The sequence below is a fragment of the Physeter macrocephalus genome, chromosome 18 (assembly GCF_002837175.3).
Source record: "Physeter macrocephalus isolate SW-GA chromosome 18, ASM283717v5, whole genome shotgun sequence".
NCBI lineage: Eukaryota > Metazoa > Chordata > Mammalia > Artiodactyla > Physeteridae > Physeter > Physeter macrocephalus.
In genome coordinates, this window is record NC_041231.1 from 87657265 (window position 1) to 87675911 (window position 18647).

Consider the following 18647-nt stretch of genomic DNA (forward strand, 5'->3'; position numbering starts at 1 on the left):
AATTCAGATGTTGAAGGTGACCTCTTAAATGTCAGCTTAGCTAAACTAAGTTTTTACCTTCGAGATCGTTAACAAAGACAAAACAGTTCTTAGGTCTTACCCACTCAGAACTTAATGCCAGAAAATAAACTGAAATATAAATAAATTGTCCAGAAAGGGGAGATCTTAGGAGAAGAATTTGAATCAACAATGAAAGCGGAATTTCAATTATCCATAGAGTTTATTAAATATAGCATCTCATTTACAAATGTTTTGCCATCCTTTCAGACTTCCCCCAGCAAAGGTAGTCCACGGTAAATAATGAGTTCCCAGTAATTATGCCTGTAACAGAAGTAAATTCTGTTTTTATAATGTAAATAAAAATAAAATGAAAAAGCTAAAACACCTTGTTTAGGCTCTTCCACTCAGGTAGTGATCTCCTTTTGATAAGTCAGTGTGCAGCAAATCAGGATGGGTAGGATTTTGGTGGGATATACACACTAATCTATCATCTCAGGCAGGTCAGACATCATACTTCATAACTTCTATGGCCAGATTCTCATTTTCATTTACTGTTTGCATTCATTTCTTCTCTGCACTCATATCTCTCCCCTGATTGAAGAAATAAAAAAGGTTTATATGTTAGGTGCCATTTTGCCATCAACATTAATATCTGCTATACAAAGAAGAGGGTTCTGTTTACATACGCTTGTATAATGTGCTATGAGGAATCTCTGCTCCAGTGTTACCTACACTTCAGTCATTATTAGCATTAACAGGTAATGACTCAAACCATACTCAGTCAAGAGATATTTCTCAATAATGTAATCTTTGTTTCAAATCTCCCAACTACCCTTACTGGGGTGGAATTCAAATAGTTCAAAAGCTTATATTCTCTCCCTTTAGTTTTTGGCCTGAAGAGAATTAGTCACTCTGATTTTCATTTTAATTCAGAGATTAAGGAAAACATAACAAAAATTGCTAACAACTGCTAAGTGCTTACGAAATGACTATACCTGTTTTAAGAGCTTTACACAAATTATCTCAAGCCTTAAAATAACTCTAAGAGGTAATGCATTATTATTATTCTCCTTGTACAGATGAAGAAAGTGAGACCCAGAAAGGCTGAGTCACTCATTAAATTGAACCATTTCAACAACCAGATCTGGCCTCTATTCTTGTTGTTGCAGACGTATGTGTATTTTAATTAATTAATTAATTATGTCGTGGTGCAAATGGTTACTGAGAGCCTACTCTGTGTCTGAAACAGTCAAGGCATTAGGGAGTCAGTAGCAAAAAAGACTAACCCTGCTCCAATGAGCTTACAGTCTTGAGAATGGGGAGGGGAAATTAATAATAAACAAATTTATGTCAATAAGTACTAAGTATAACAAAGAAGAATGAATGGAGGAAAGTAAAAAATGGGATAGGGAGGTACCATTTTACATCTGCTGGTCAGAGAAAGTCTCCCAGATATGATACCATTTTAATTAATCCACTCAACCTAAAACCCAAGAAATATGGAGAATATTTCAGTTATGTAACAGGTATTATACCCAGCTGAAATACCAAATACATGACTAAGTCTGTCCACCCACTGCCTCTCTCCTATCACAGTCTTTTATAGGCTTCTCTTTGGTCGCTAGGCCCTTTCTCTCCCTTTTGTAGTAGTTTGCTTCTTCCATTCTTTTTCTGAGTCCTCATTTTCTCTCACCTTTCTTCTTTTCCCCATGCTCCTCCTCCTTCTTTCCTAAAAAAAATAGCCATAATTTGGCTGTGATATTTCTGTTGTTTTGTATTTATGAAATACAGCTTAACATTCACTGTTACAACTTTTAAACAAAATTCTAAAGCATTAACTCCTTTAGTTTTCTACAATTCCTGTTCCCTGTGCATGATGGCAAATTTCATGGTTTATGAAAGAAAGAGCCACTCAAATGCTGCTTTTCATGTAAAGAAAAGGAGCCTTTTCTTCTGTTTAGCACTAAATGCCAATGCCACCAACATGAAACTTTCCCCAAACTTTTCCCAAAGTTGAAATCTACCTCTCCTAAGTCTTCTTTTCCTGCAGCTAGGGTTTGGAGGGAAGTTGGGAGTATGAATCGAAAAGACTGCTGAAGTTGTTCATCTGAATAAAGTACAAAAATTAGTCTTCCAAAAGAAATCTCCTTATAATTTCTGGGTTCACAGTTGATCTAAGTATGCAAAAATATGTGACAGAACAATCATAAAAAGCAAATAGTTGTAGAACTCAAGTTACAGTCGATAGATATCTAATTCAAAATTGTAAAAATATAGTTTTTCTTATGACTTTGTTCAGAATTAACCTTATCCAAGGAGGTATGGCCTTTGCCCTTTGCTGGAATGTGATCTGTAGGCCCTTGGAATGTCCTGCATGATAAGAATTATCTTTGTTTACCAGGAGGCATTGAGCTACACTGGATAGTGTAATAGGATCATTTATGTTGGGTGCTTTGGGCCATGCCATATCTGTACTAGATCCAGATGAACTGGATACTAAAGATCCAGTCTGGACACCAAGGCTTGGGTGAGTTTCCCTAGTTGGCAGTACATATTGTGTTGTCACACTTTGTTGCAGGAAGGTGTTGTTAACACTCCATGACTCCACTGGGAAAGGGTTACTGGAAGCTCTGAGTTTGGAACCCTCCTAGATTCTGCTCCATGTGTCTCTTCCCTTTGCTGATTTTGCTTTGTGTTCTTTTGCTATAATAAACCCTAACCTCGAGTATAATAGCTTTTAGTGAGTTCTGTGAGTCCTTCCAATAAATTATCTAATCTGAGGGTAGTTTTGGAGAGACCTCTGAACCCTGAAGTTGGTGTCAGATGTGTGAGTGCAGCCTTATGGACTGTTCTTAGCTTTGCACTATGTCAAAATGGTATTATTATTATTTTTATATGCAGTTTTTATGTTTTTAATATTTATTTATTTGGTTACACCAGGTCTTAGTTGTGGCAGGTGGGCTCCTTAGTTGTGACTTGCTGGCTCCTTAGTTGCAGCACACAGGCTCCTTAGTTGTGGCATGCATGTGGGACCTAGTTCCCTGACCAGGGATCTAACCCAGTCCCCCTGCATTGGGAGCGTGGAGTCTTATCCACTGCGCCACCAGGGAAGTCCCACGATGGTATTAATATTACTATATTTTTTTATCACTCAAAAATTGGGATGATATTTTTTGCCTTAATTTAATGAGTTTGGTAGTTCCCACATGAGCCTAAGTCTATTCACCTAATTGCAGATTTCCAAAGAGTGATAAACACTTGTTTGGGCCTTAGTGAAAGATAAAGGGAAATGAAAGCAGTTAACTGTAAACTTCCTTGACGATCTTACAAAACTGAGGGCTCCTGGAAGTCAAGGACAACCTTATTTCTCTTTGCATATCTCCAGTGCCCATGCCAGTGACTAGCCCAGACACATTCAATGACTATCTCGTAAATAAATTGATTTATAAATAAATATGCTAACTACTGCCATGGTACAATTTGCTAGGACATTTTGACACACATCAAGAATCTCCTTATAAACCTTCATAACTGAATTCTTCACTTTAGTTTCTTCTTTTACGGAGTTTCTGCTAACTCTTAATCTGTTACCTTACACTTTAAACATTGTATTTTTTTACTCATCATCAAGCTTCACTCCTATATTTTAAATAAATTTTTGTTACCTTTAATTTCTTGTCAATGTTAAATTTCATTACAATTTTCTATATTATTATTTTCTCCTATTTTCTTTTTTATTTAAATTTATTTTATTTATTTATTTTTGGCTGTGTTGGGTCTTCCTTGCCGTGTGGGGGCTTCTCATTGCGGTGGCTTCTCCCGCTGCAGAGCACCGGCTCTAAGCGCGCACGGGCTTCAGCAGTTGTGGCGCATGGGCCTAGTTGCTCCGTGGCATGTGGGATCTTCCCGTACCAGGGCTCGAACCCGTGTCCCCTGCACTGGCAGGCGGACTCCCAACCATTGTGCCACCAGGGAAGCCCTATTTTCTCCTACTTTCATATGCCACAGTATTTTCTGAAATTTTAATTTTTTACTATATTTATTTTCTTCTTTAATTTGTTTTCTTTTTCAAAAAGACCAAACATATTAGTTTGTTGGACATTCCAAAACAATAGTGCACCAGAGATTTGATTTCCTGATTGCAGTTTAGGATTTCTCAGATGAATTAATTCAATTCATTCAATATTTTTAAAAGTACCTGCTATGTGCTGAGATAATGTTTTATATAACTGAACAGGCCGCTATTTTGTCCTTTACAATCTCAGAGAAAAGTCCATCAGGACATCATGTGGGAGTTTTATTGACTTTGTGGATAGTGGTCTATTATAGTCTAGGTTGCTGGAATTCCTAAAAATCTACCAAGTATAAAGGTATTAAGTTCAGGTGATTTTACAACTTATTTCTATCTAATCTTTAAAGCACAAATACTTTTTACATTCAAGTGTTTAAAGCATAAAAAGAATGATGTGGTGGTTTTAAAATATGTCCACAAATTTTTAAAATATCCTTACCTCAAAAGTGGATTCTAATTCCCCTTCTCAATATATGCTAGGTTTAAGTGACTTGCTTCTAATGAATAGAAAGTGGCAGAAGCGTCAGTGTGTGATGTTCAAAACTAGGTCGCAGAAGGCATTCCTGGCACTCTCTTTCTCTATATAATTTCTCTTTCTGTGGGATAACACCTACTGTGTTTTGAAGACAGTCATTTAGCCCTCCAGAGAGGTCCATGTGGCAAGGAGCTGAGTTCCTCCTGCCACCAGCCACCAGGAACTTGTCTGGCATCCAAGATGGCATTCAAGCCATCTTGGAAGGGAATCCTCCAGCTACAGTCTGGAGCCTATGCTCCAAATGACTGCAGCCTATGCTTACCTCTTGACTTCAACCTCCCGAGAGACCCTGAGTCATAACCACCCAACTAAGTCACTTCTGGATTCCTGATCACAGAAACTGAATGAGATAATAAATGTTCATTGATTGATAAGCTGCTCAGTTTGGGGATAATTTATTATACAGCAGTAAGTAATAAAGGAGAGCCCTACAGTGAAGTTTATGAAGCTACCATAACCTTAAGGACAAAATCTGATAAAGGTAAACCCAAAAGAGAAAATCATAGAATGATTTTATGTATGAGTAGTAGAGATTTTAAAAATCCATGTAAAATATTAAAATTTATCCAGCCATTATTAAAGATAATAATACAACATGACCAAATAAGATTTGTCCTAGGACTGGAAGCATGGATTAACATTAGAAAATCTACATGTACTTTACTGCAAAAGGTTAAAGGAGAAAAAGGACATTATTTCATCAGATGACAAAACTTCATAAATCATTCCTAATAACTCTTAAAAAAGAATTAAAAGGAAACTACATCAGTACAATAAAGACTACTCACACACACACACGTGCACACACACACAGGTATTATTATAAATAATGAACTACCAAAGCTATTTGCATGAAAAGGAGGAAAAAGATGGTGACATTTAATAGCATGTCTAATATGAAATAGTTTGTGATTTCAGTTAACACAATAACAAGATAAAAGAGATTAAGAGAAATTGTTATTGGAAAGAATATCAAAGATTTTTTATTTGCTAATGATAGTATTATATGCAATGAAAATCAAGATAGTCCATTAAATATGGATTAGCATTAACAGAATTTTTAGCTATATACAAAATGCATGTAAATAATCAATCACTCAAGTCCCCTCCCCCCAAGAATTTCAAACAGTGCTTTGGTCTGATGCCATGTGTCCACACAGATTAGAAGGCACAACCCTATGAAAATCATCATTATATTTGTTGTAAGAATGTATATGGCTTAGTTTAGTGTCACACAGTAACCCTTTCTATTGTATCATTTTTCACTACATTTATTTTTCATTGTATGAGTAATCCGTCAATTCTAAAAAACTGTCAGCCATGATCATTTGAATCTCACATCTGCATCATTTTCTGCGTGTCCTGCTACTATGATTAGATGCATGCCAGACAATTTTACTACTAATTCCAGATCTCTTAAACTCACTTTTACATTCCTCTCTTTTCATTTTGGATAATTCCTTGTGATCTGGTTTTATAATTCATGAAAATTCTTCAGCTGGGTCCAATTGGCTATTAAAATCATCCAGTAAGCTTTTAATTTCAGTTCTGTTATAATTTTATATGTATTATATAAATTTATGTTTATATTATATATAATTATATATAATTAATTATAGAATAGTAACATTTGTTTCTATAGAAAATAGAAATTCTAGAAATAAATGTATATATATTTCTAGAATTTCTATTTGTTTTTTTTAAATCTATGTGATCTTTCTTTGTATTCTCTTAATCCCGCACATATTTTTTTTTTTTAAGATATTAAAGTTAGTCACTTGAAGTCTATATGTTAATTTGTGCTTTTGTTTTCACTGTCTGTTGCTCTTGGTCACGGTGCCTTATTTCATGGTGTGTTTGGTTAATTTCGGTTGTGAAGCTGCTCATTCATTTTCTTGGATATTTATCTGTGAAGATTTATTGAGGCCTAAAATGAAGCTTATTCTTCCAGAGAGGATTTGTATTTGCTTTTACCAGGTGCTCAGGGGCACCAGACCAGTTTGGGATATCCCTAAATTAAATTCTCAGCCTGGGTGTTTTGAATCCTTGTGGTATTAAAGCTGAAACAAGTAAGTGTGAAGTCTGGCTTGTAGTCCAAATTCTCAGCAGTGGAATCTACTCAGCACCAAGGTTCAGGGCAGACTCTTTGCCATCATCTATGGTGAGTGTGTTTGTGTGTTTACTTCTAGTTCATTTTGGTCTGGTGTCTCAGCTTCACTGGGAAAGAGTTCTTATCATGCTCCCCACCATGGCCAGGCGTCACATAACACCCTAAAAAACAAAGCGCAGGTTTGGGTGAAGTCAGCTGTGGTGCTTGGGGTTTCATGTGGGCCAAGCCCCTGGGACTGAGAGTTCCTTACTTTTGTGGTGGCTCTTCGTTGCTTTTATAAATCAAAAAATATATTATTCTGGATTTTAATTGTTCATCCAAGTACCCAGCTAGTCATATTATGGAAAATCTATCCCCATAATCCATGAATCCCTGTTTCTTTGGGAGATCGTGAGAACCCTAGAGTTTCTAAATTCATTCCTCCCTCAGCCAACAATACACTCCACCTAAAATTTCCATCTCAACCAGCACTTCATTCCCAGCCCAGCCTCACCTACCTGGCAATTTTCTTGGTGACCTCTGACCATTGATTCCTTTCCTCCCGGCCACTCCCTCCCAGCCCCTCTGAACCTCTTTTCAGAGATTTATCTTCCCGACAAAATCTATTCCTCAGCAGTGAAAACCCTTACCCCTATCCTACCTAGTGCGGCAAAAGCCACATCCTGCCAGAAAGGGCTTTCCTTCTCATTCTACTTCCTCTCCGTCCTTGACGCTCGGGGACATCCGGGAAAGCGGAGAGGGTGCTGAAAAGGGGGCCTCAGACCTTAATCAGGCGCCTTAACTGATTGAGTACTGTGCTTCCCTCTTGTGACCCAGAGGACTTTAAAGCTGAATGCTGCCCCCAAAGGACTATAAATTAAATATGACTTTCTGGGAAAGAAGATACAATAGCTGACAGGGTTTGAAGGCTTCCCTTTCCCTTTCCTCGGTGCCTTTAGAATAGTGTAGGCTCCTCCTCTCCCTCCCCCACCCGCTGCTCGGGGCCTCAAGCAGAAACTGCACCAATTACAAAGCAAGAAAACCAGAAAAAACTGTGTAACATTTCAGTGAAAACTCCCATTTCCTTCAGCATTTTTTCCAGAAATATGATTTTTTTAAAAAAGGGAAAGAGAAATGGAAAAGGTTCGAGCAGAATGAAGTTGTCAGAGCACGCTCTTTCGTGCTCTGGGTAAGGGGTCATCGCCAAATTCCGGATCAACCTCAGAATCAACTTGGGAGACCTGCACACGAAGAGGAAAGCTGTACACTTGAAATGGCATTTTCAGTGCAAATTGATATCTGGTTATGTGGTATCATGGTTCTATGGAAATGTACTTGCCCATAGTGAGCGCGCAATTAACGGCACATACTGTTATTTTCTAAGTTCCTCATAAATATTTTCTACGCGGCTGTATTAGAACATTAAAGAACAGTACTGAAGCTTTAAATTTGGCAGGAGACATCCGAAAATAGCCTTTGGAATGAAAGGATTACAACTCATCTGCTGAAAGCATGCGTGGCTCTTAAAAGAGCCTTTGGGGATAGGTGTAAAGACGCTTACTTGGCAAGTTTACTTGGAGCTGGTGTACTTGGTGACAGCCTTGGTGCCCTCAGACACGGCGTGCTTGGCCAGCTCCCCGGGCAGCAGCAGGCGCACGGCCGTCTGGATCTCTCTGGAAGTGATGGTCGAGCGCTTGTTATAATGCGCAAGGCGCGACGCCTCGCCCGCGATGCGCTCGAAGATGTCGTTGACGAACGAATTCATGATGCCCATGGCCTTGGACGAGATGCCGGTGTCCGGGTGGACCTGCTTCAGTACCTTGTACACGTACACGGAGTAACTCTCCTTGCGACTGCGCTTGCGCTTCTTGCCATCCTTCTTCTGCGCCTTGGTTACCGCCTTCTTGGAGCCCTTCTTCGGGGCCGGAGCGGACTTGGTGGGTTCAGGCATTGTAGCGTTAAAAATTCGAACACTAACGCTAACACCTGAGAAAAGAGTCGCCTCCGCTGAGGCCACATTTACTTATAGATGCGGTATTCAAATTAGGTTAGTAAGATTTCGCTCATGATTGGATTAATTTTATTGTGGCGTCACAAACAGGAATGTAAATGATACTAGCAGGTCTACCTTTTCATTGGCTGTTTAGTTAGTGTGCTTTGACCCAATCAGAGGGGCCTAGACTAGACTACCCATAGCTAGTACAAATAGCCTTTTGAAGCACCTGTACGGTATATTTCACAGCAAGCAGATGAAATAACACGCTAGCTTTAAGTTTGTAACTGAAAGCAACTTCTCTGTTCCTTTGGATAACTTCGTGCGTTGGTTCGGGCCCCGCAACTAGTCGCCGTGTTAATGTCCAGCTGGAGCTGGTGGACAAGCTCGATAAACGCATTACCCCGCGCCCTGGGCAGCTAACCAATAGGCAACCACCACCTGCACATAACGTGCTGGGCTGGGCCACCCTCTTAAAAGTTCACAATCCTTAACCTCTTCGTTCTCTATCAGAAGTCCTTATTAAAAATCCGTGTTACTTATTAAAAAACCATGATGCTTAAAATACTTGGGAGTATTTTTCCCGCAAACATGCCAATTTTGCCTGTCGGCATGCCCTTGTTAACCAAAGAAAATGCAAGTGGCTCATTAAATGATAAACCATCTTTCATGCAATGGGGTAAACATTTAAATTTCACTTTAGTGGTCTGCAAACACCTATAGAACATAGTGCCTGGTACGGGGGGGGGGGGGAAGAGTTCCTGCCTCTAAGTCTGTGTTCTCCCTTACCGCACCCTTTGGGGTGAAGTGGGGGCCAACTTTCAACCAGCGATCTCCACTCTCCGCACCCTGGAGCCTAAAACAGGAAGCTTACGCTCAGGCCTGCTCCCGGGTTAACCAGTTTCCTAAAGGGATTGTCACGTTGTACTACAGCCGAGGCCATCATAGACCCACCCTGGGGAGGGCCGCCCCTAACTTGCGGCATTTTTCTCCTAGCCACGCCCCCTTAAGAGGTGCCAACAGCTCTTCTCCTGATATCTTTGGGTGGCTCTGAAAAGAGCCTTTGGGTTGTGTCGAGCTTGTAAGCCTTAGGCCAAAGGAACTTCCTATTTCTTCTTGGCTGCCGCCTTCTTTGGCTTGGCTGCCTTAGGTTTGGCGGTCTTCGGTTTAGCCGCCTTGGGTTTCACCGCCTTAGCTTTCGCTGGGCTCTTCGGCGCCTTCTTCGGCTTGGCTGCTTTCGCTTTTTTCGGACTCTTTGCTTTTTTGGCTCCTGCAGCCGCGGCAGGTTTCTTCGCCTTCTTTGGGGTCTTCTTGGCGCTCTTCTTGGGGGTGGCCGCCCCTGTCGCCTTCTTGGGCTTCTTAGCTCCTCCTGCAGGCTTCTTGGGCTTAGCAGCGCCCGCCTTCTTGGCTTTAGGCTTAGCCTCCCCGGTGGCCGCCTTCCTGTTGAGCTTGAAAGAACCCGAGGCGCCGGTGCCCTTGGTCTGTACCAGAGTGCCCTTGCTCACCAGGCTCTTGAGACCCAGCTTGATGCGACTATTATTCTTCTCCACATCGTAGCCCGCGGCCGCCAGCGCCTTCTTAAGCGCAGCCAGAGACACGCCGCTGCGCTCCTTGGAGGCGGCGACAGCCTTGGTGATGAGCTCGGACACTGGGGGCCCGGACGCTTTGCGCTTTGCGGCACCTGCAGCCTTACGAGCCTTCTTTTTCACCGGCGTCTTCTCGGCAGGGGCCGGTGCAGCAGGCGCGGCGGGCGCAGTCTCGGACATGTTGAAGGCGGGTGTTGGGAAAGCAATTCGAGCCGGAAGCAGAGGCACTGGCCGGGACTCGGGCCGCGCCGCTGCGCCCGCCCGTTTATATAGGGCGGAGCTGCGCCGTGATTGGTGCGCTGTCCAGCCCGCCTCGCTGGCAGCCTCAGAGTGTCCTCTCGGATCCCGAGTTGTGTTTGTTACACCTCAAAAAATGCCAAAAATATCAAAATTCTGTGCACTGAATTGCCCGATTTTTCCCAGAAAATGATCCCCGAAGTCTCAGGCTTCACTCAGGTCTCAAATTATGAGGAAAGCACAAAACCTTATGCCAAAACCCAGCAATATTTCCCGCCGTGCTTGTCAAATTTCAACTCAGAGAAACAAAACTTTCTATTTTCTTCGTAAATTATAAACCGATCTTTAACTGTGGAGTTTTCTGACCTCTCAAATATGATTCTCCAAGTGGTTAGGTTCTTATAGGTCCAAAAAGCATGTAACTGGCATTAGGATTTTTATTACAAATCTGCACTTAAGTGAGGGAAGTAACACAGGCTCCTCTGAGAGTCCTGCCTATTGAGCCGAGGGCATTTGAGTTCATCAAACTGGTTTAGTTTAATGCTAAACAAATTATTGCCCATATGAGGTTAAATGTTGGACCCCTGGGACATCAACGTATGCAGCCATGGTTTTATTTCTGTCTGCTGCGTTTGGGTTTTTAAACAATTCCTTAGGATAATTCTTTTCCTGTCTGCTCCCAGGGGTTGGGGGAGGGGCGGTTGCTTCTCCTCCTCTGGACAACTGCTCCATGAGTTTAGATACCTTGAATTCAGGATATTTGGGAAGGAAAGGGAGTCCAAAACACAGGATACACAGATGGAAAAGGACTAATTTTCAAATAACACGCAGATGTTTTCTATGAAGTCACTGGAAGCGGAGGTGCACTTGGAAGAATTTGTTTGCAGTCTTGCTGAGTTCTTTTGGCATATGCTTCAGGATCAAACAGAAATATACTCTTTAGAATTGGAATTTAAGTGTTGATTATAAGGGGAACTACATGGAAACTGTAGATTATAACATATCTATTCCCTTTACTGGAGAAACCCAGACCCTGTTATCACTGAATAACTGATGAATGACTAGTCCACACAGCAAATATGGCTTCACTCATGAAGTTTATGGCCCTGTGCTTCCCGGAGCTCCATCAGAAAGAAAATAAGTTCCGTGTAGGATCGAATGACAAGTTCAGACTTCCAGCTCGGAAGCAGAGCTTTGAGGGACCATCCACGTTAACTTTTTGTCCTCTGAAGACATCCTTTGCAAGGTCTTTGAAAAAGTGGTTTTATTTAGGTAGTACATATTGGCAATCACCAAAGTGTACACGTTGGCAATGAAAACCCAACTAAAGGAATTATTCCTGGAAAATGATCTGGATGGAATTGTCTTTAAAAACTGCAAGCCATGTACTTGAAAGACCTGAAATTTTGGCCAGTGCTATAAGGTGATAGGATACAATTCTGTGGGTGTAGCTGGTTGTAACATGGCATTTGACATCACATTAATTTTTAGTTCCATTGCCCCCAATTTTCTCCACACACAACAGACTCTACTACTGAAATAAAAGAATACAGATCTTTGATTCAACATTAATGAAATGTCTCAAAAGAGTCTTGTTTAAATTAATGCTGAATCTGGTATAAAAGTCATATAAATTATCAATATTTTTAAAGCCTTAATGTGTAAACATTTTCAATGTAATTTGTGCACGCTACTGAAAAATAAATATGCGCTTTGTTATATATTACAATAAAAAGGGAGGGGATTAGGCTCCAAAACAGACCAATTGATGGTTACTACAGAAATTGATTTTATGGGCACTTTAATCCCAGAGCAGTGGGGTTATGCTCATTTGCAATGACAAACAAAACCACTCCCCTACATAGTTGAAATTTGCAGAGCACACTGGAATTTTCTCTCAAATGCCTCACTTTTTTCTGTGTATCCCTAACGACTTCTGATTTGGAGGTACTTAAATTCTTCAAATTCTGTGATCTTTTAACTCATCTATGCTCATCTCCTATGGTGCAGTGTGTTTTCTATAAATAAAACTATTTGACAGACTTAAAGAAGACGTAGAGGATCTGCCACTGTTACATCAAGAATTTATTTGAAATAGAAGTAACACCAAAGGCTCTATTTTCCTATTGATCTGTCAGTTATATCAGAACTACCTAGGGTGTTTGTGTGTGTGTGTGTATATGTGTGTGTTGTACCTGTGCTTTAAATATAGATTCCAAAGTCTTGCCCCAGATAATTCTGAATTCTCCCAAGAAGACTGCTGGTAAGAGGTGCATCCAGGATTCCAGCTCACATCTGTTTGACTTCAAAGCATTTGCTCAGTGTTTTTCAGGCTGCAGGTCTGAACAATCATTAAAGGTTGCAAAATCAATTTTGTAGCACAAGGCCAAAATGTTTCCTTTTTAATGAACTAGAATAGAATCCAAAGTATCAGAGCCCAAATCATGTAGTTTCAGTTATCTGCGTAGCTTTTTGATTGTGTGCTGGGTGCCACCGTGTAAAATGTATTTCTTACAGTACAACCTCATATGGCCAGAGTGGGAGGAGTCTTCCTCATGCATTTCTTGAACTTTTATAGCCATGAAATATTCTCAAGTGTATTAATCGCTAATGATCTACAAAAAGTAATTTCCTATTATTGGTGTTTTTAGGTCTCTAAAAAAATGGGGTCATAATGGGGTCATTTTTTAGGTCATAAAAAATGGGGAGCACTCTGCAAACATTTCCATTTTGAACACGATAGCAACTGTGCTAAGAGTAATGATGAGATTTGTGGAAAAGCTGAAAGGAAAGGGAGGCTTATGCTTGGTTCATTTTACTCCAAAATTCTGGGCTCCAGAATCAAGCACTTGTTCTGGACTTTTCTATTTCAGTAGGTTACCATGATTGCATTACTCAAGACAGAGTTTGGGGAAGAGGCGCTTTTTTGCTAAACAAATTAGCCCTTCTCCAGCTTCCTCATAGCAGGCGTGTTGTATGATCGCAGCCATGGTGACGTTATGAAGGCCACCTGTAAATCTCTGTCTGTTGGGACAGGCTCCCCTTTGTAGACTCTTTTAAGAGGCACTCTATCTTGGCTTTTGGTGTAGAGCATTTCTGGAAAACTTCTTAAAATGGACTATATATTATTTCAGAAATTGTTATTATTTTTATTTAATTCAACAAATAAAACTGGGGCATGTTGCAGACTCAAGGTTATTCATTGCAGCATTCTTTGGAACTGTAAAATATTAGAGCAAACTTTAATAGCCATATATAAAAGTGATTGAATAAACTAGGACATATATGTACAATTGGGTAATATATAGCTACAAAAATGAATAAGGAAGATCTCTATGAGTTATTAAGGAATGAATTCCAGGATAGATGGTTAAGTGAAAAAGCCAAGTGCAGAAGAGTATCTATAGTATGATACCCTCTGTAAGAGAAAGATGAAGATATAAGAAAATACATTTTTTTTCTCATTTGTGCAAAAGATACACAGGAAGAATAAACCAAAAATGAAAGGAATTTGTTATCTATGGGGGTGGGGATTAGAAAGGAATGGAAAGAAGGGAGGAATGGGAAGAGAGTCACGGGGATGAGAAGGGAGTGACACTTTTCTGAGTATGTCTTTTTGTATAACTCTGACTCTTAAAACTATAGTAATGCTTCATATACCAGCAAAATAGTCACACTATTAAAAGCAGTAGAGATGGGGGAACTCAGAATGGAATACAAGCACTAACAAATTAACCACACTATATTAAATTACAGTTATTACATAATAACACTAAAGGGATTGGGGAAGATAAAAATTAAGTAACTGTAGAAAACAGTATCTTGATTGGATACTATAAGGCTAAAAACAAAAGCAACTACACATAAAGGTTGTAATCTAATAAAAGTGTTTTTCTCAGGGTTACGGGTTAACAATTCTGAAACTACTTATGTGTCTAGAATTGAACAAAGAAGTAAACACAGTGTAGAAAATGAGACCCAGCGTTCTCACTAGTGCAAAAAGAAGTATTTGGCCAAAATGAAACTTGTGCTGGATTAGAATCAGAAGTATTGATATAAACTCACAATTTAAAATACATCTCCAGTTTAATAGATATAGACACCTAGAAGTGTGTGTATGTGATTGGGTTAACATACAGATATACTTCCTTGCTCTGTCAGTGGAGCAGACCTAAAAGCACCCTAGTAGCAATTAGCACACCTGGAAGACAATCTTTGGTTTTTAAGCATCATTCTCTAATCAAAGGAACCAGGACCACCTGGAGAAGTGATTGGCTCCAAGTCTGGAGCAGGGAAAATACAGGGTGGGCCTGGAACATCTTGTGGTGCCAGAAAAGGAAGATGCTTAAAATAAAATGAAAATTTGTTGAAACACCATGCAAGCCACTCTCAAGGAGCTACTAATTGCTAAAGCTGGTACCATTTGAGCAACAAAATAAAAATTGATAATATTGGATTTTAACTCATAGATAAAATATATATCCATAAATAAATACATACATACATAAGGAAAATGGACTTTTCCTTGTTGCAGATGAAATCCACAGGTGGATACTAAAATCACTGAGTGAAATTTGAAGGACAATCAGGATTTGCATAGTCTCCATAGTCTCAAAGTATCTTCCCCAAGATATCTATCTACTACAAAGAGAAAGGTAATGAATTTACAGTGGAGAAACCCAGACACCACCTTAACTAAGTGAGCAGGGTAAACCCCACAAATAGTAAGACGTATCAACATCATGAACTCCTTGCATTGAGAAGGATACTTCATCGTTTTTGTGATATTTCCTGGCAAAATGCATAAACTCATTCCAGGGATGAGAAAACATCAGACAAATTCCACTCAAGGAACATTTAAAAAAATAACTGATCAATACTCCAAAAATGTGAAGACCATGAAAGGAAAGGACAGACCAAGGAATTGTTACAGACTGGAGGAGACTAAGGAAAAGCATTACGTAAATTCAATGTGCAATCCTGAATAAGATCCTGGAAAAAAAAAAGGACTTGGTGGAAAAGTTTTTGAAATTTGAATAAAGTCTAAAGTTTAGTTAACATGGGTGTGGGGATGGGGTGGCTGGGTGGTGGTAGGATGAGCTGGGAGATTGGGATTGACATACATACCTTAATATGTATAAAATAGATAACTAATAAGAACCTGCTGTATAAAAAAATTGAATTAAATTTTAAAAAAGAATTAAAAATAAAGTTTAGTTAATAATATTACACCAACGTCCATTTCTTGTTCTCCATGACTGTACAATGGTTATGTAAGACATTAACATTAGGAGAAGCCAGTTGAGGGATATAAGGAAACTTTTTGTACTGTTTTTGCAACTTTCTTGTAAATCTAAAATTAGTTCAAAATAAAAAGTTTCCTAAAAAAAAAGTTTCTCTTCATATCTCACCATGTTATAACACTTTTCATAGAAGGGGGAACTATACCTAAATGTGACATAGATTTGCCAAAGTGGCAGAAATGTAGATGATTTTTATTCTTGTGTCCAAACTTTAATAGTTTTTCAAAGTTTCTACCATAAGCACAATTACTTTATTATTAGCAAACAACATGTTTCTCTTTAAAATATGATGAAGCTTATTTTAAAAAAATATGGGTGCTGAGTTTCTCAGACATTCAGGTACTATCTGTCCCCTCTTTCTGCTCTTTATCTGGACTTTCACAGAAATTATATACCTGTTTTTTCATTTACAGATTCATCATTTATCTGTGTATCCATAAACAATGCTTTAGTTTGGCCTGATTTTGTTATGTATATGTGCAAAATCACAGTGTATTTAACCTTTCATGTCTTGTTTTTTTTCCTGAACAAGATCCATCCCTCTGTATTATACTGGTGCAGAGAGCTCTAGTTTGGTTATTTGCACTGCAGTTTAATATTTCTTTTATACATGTGGCCCAATGTATTTACTTATCTAGTCTACCACTCCTGGACATTCTCGTGGTTATATAATATGGCAAATTTAATTTCTCAAAAATGGTCGCAACTATTTCTCCTGACCCACATTCCCTTCTCCAATGTGTCTTGTCACTCCCCCATCAAGTCTAATTCTGGTCCCCCTGAATCTGAGTGACCTTGTGACAGCTTGCACCAATAGAATGTAAAGGAAGGGAGGCTGTGTGGCCTCCACTGCTAGGTGGGCCTCTCACTGTTGTGGCCTCTCCCTTTGCGGAGGACAGGCTCTGGACGCGCAGGTTCAGCGGCCATGGCTCATGGGCCCAACCGCTCCGTGGCATGTGGGATCTTCCCGGACCGGGGCACAAGCCTGTATCCCCTGCATCAGCAGGCAGACTGTCAACCACTGCGCCACCAGGGAAGCCCACTGCTAGGTGGGCCTCTCACTGTTGTGGCCTCTCCCTTTGCGGAGGACAGGCTCTGGACGCGCAGGTTCAGCGGCCATGGCTCATGGGCCCAACCGCTCCGTGGCATGTGGGATCTTCCCGGACCGGGGCACAAGCCTGTATCCCCTGCATCAGCAGGCAGACTGTCAACCACTGCGCCACCAGGGAAGCCCCACTGCTAGGTCTTAAAAAGCAATGGAGCTTCTGCCTTATTTGCTGGAACACTTAGGCTTCTGTTTCTGAACTATCTATCTCATAAGAATTTCGGTAGTTCTGAGACCACGTTGTGAGAAAGTCAAGCTGCCTGTGGAGACCACGTTTGGGCACTCTGGTTAGTCATAGCAGTTTTTGAACCATCCTAATACAAGGACCAGCAATGTGAGAGAAGGAGTCTCCAGCTGATTCCAGCTTCCAGTGGTAAAGTCTTTTCAGGTGAAGTCCCAAACATCATGGCAAAGAGACAAGCCAACTCCACTCTGCTCTATCAGAAATCCTGATTTGAAGAATCTATGGGTATAATAAAATAGTTGTTTTAAGCCACTAAGTTTTGGGTGCTTTGTAGCCTAAACAGTAATGGTTTCAATTTATTTTCAAATGTTCATTAGCTGGCCAGTTATTTATTTTTTTAAGAACTCTTTTTGACTATAACCTACACTAAGAAACACATTTTACATCATATACTCATGCTCACATGCACTCATGCTTGCCCTTACTGAAACTAAACTTTGAGGAAGTAATAGATATTCCTTTTAAATGCAATTTGCTCTGCTATTTCTTCTTCTCATCTCTTCCCTCTCCTCTTTTCTCTTTAATTTCAGTAGAGAAATCTATTGATTTCTGATCACAACCAAATAAATTGATTTAATAAATAATAGGTCTTCATCAGCAGATTGAAGGTACAGTTTAAGAGGTGATCTTAATCTCTTTATCTTTATATCTTGCAGAGTATGTATATATTTTGATATCTTATGTATTTTGCATTATACACGAGCTCACACACATTTTATGCTCTAAACTCAGAGTTAAATTGTTCACTGGCCTAAGTCTAAATAAATCAATAAAAGTGAAACAAAAAAATATGAAAAGAGTGAATCTAATAAATGATTCTAAACTTAATTTAGATGTTGAAGCATATGGAAACTCCAAGAACCCATTATTGTTTCAAAATGAATGCCTGAGAGAGGTTAGTGATTTGTCCTCTGGGCTGTCAGGAAGGGAATCCTGTGGCATCTGGAAGGAGGAAGGGTCCTTGCAGAAGGTGCAGGTGGAGAGTAGTTTGGATCTGGGGATGGGATGGAGGATTGGGTATCCTTTCTTGGCCCAGAAGAGCTTAAGAATATAAAACATAAGTGTCTACATATATACTCTTAAGAGTCAAAACACAGATCCCTTAATTCTGGCAAGAGCTTGAGAAATATTCTCTTCTGTCTAGTAAGTGGACCCTGTGAGAAAGAATGACTTTAGAGATATTAACTACCTTTCCATTAACCTTAATATTGAACTCATAATCATTTTCCTAATCAATCTCTTCAACTTCTGTTTATTCAAAGATGTTGCTGGTGTCTTCAAAAGAGATGGTTCAATAAACAAGAATAGATTGCGTTTGAGCCTGTGTATCTTTTCTCTGTTCTTGACTTTTCTCTCTGTGTCTATCCTACTTCCTATTATTCCCTCAGCATCCTTTTACATTTCCCTCTCTGTTCCCCCTAAATTATATGAATTTGCTGGTTTGTAAATGTAAGTTCCTTCCACTTACACAATATTGTTAATT

The 18647-nt window shown here is 39.7% G+C and overlaps 2 protein-coding genes across 3 annotated transcripts; both read right to left on the reverse strand.

The window, feature by feature from the left end:
- Positions 1 to 239: 239 nt before the first annotated feature.
- H2BC5 (H2B clustered histone 5) lies at positions 240 to 8753 on the reverse strand. Of its 2 annotated transcripts, XM_055080108.1 has the most exons (3): positions 8258 to 8753; positions 1694 to 1729; positions 240 to 591 (listed from the first exon to the last, which is right to left on the reverse strand). In XM_055080108.1, exon 1 carries the CDS (start codon positions 8645 to 8647, stop codon positions 8267 to 8269), a length of 381 nt encoding a protein of 126 aa, XP_054936083.1. In that variant the 5' UTR covers positions 8648 to 8753; the 3' UTR covers positions 240 to 591; positions 1694 to 1729; positions 8258 to 8266. The 2 variants fall into 2 exon arrangements, with proteins under 2 accessions (XP_054936083.1, XP_007128682.1); XM_007128620.4 differs by lacking the exon at positions 1694 to 1729.
- A 659-nt stretch (positions 8754 to 9412) lies between these two features.
- Positions 9413 to 10509, reverse strand: H1-4 (H1.4 linker histone, cluster member). The gene has a single exon (XM_007128619.4). It carries the CDS (start codon positions 10453 to 10455, stop codon positions 9796 to 9798), a length of 660 nt encoding a protein of 219 aa, XP_007128681.1. The 5' UTR covers positions 10456 to 10509; the 3' UTR covers positions 9413 to 9795.
- Between the last annotated feature and the right edge of the window lie 8138 nt (positions 10510 to 18647).

Excerpts from the sequence above, each read along its gene's own strand:
- H2BC5 (XM_007128620.4), bottom strand. The coding sequence starts at position 8,647 with ATGCCTGAACCCACCAAGTCCGCTCCGGCCCCGAAGAAGGGCTCCAAG.
- H1-4 (XM_007128619.4), bottom strand. The coding sequence starts at position 10,455 with ATGTCCGAGACTGCGCCCGCCGCGCCTGCTGCACCGGCCCCTGCCGAG.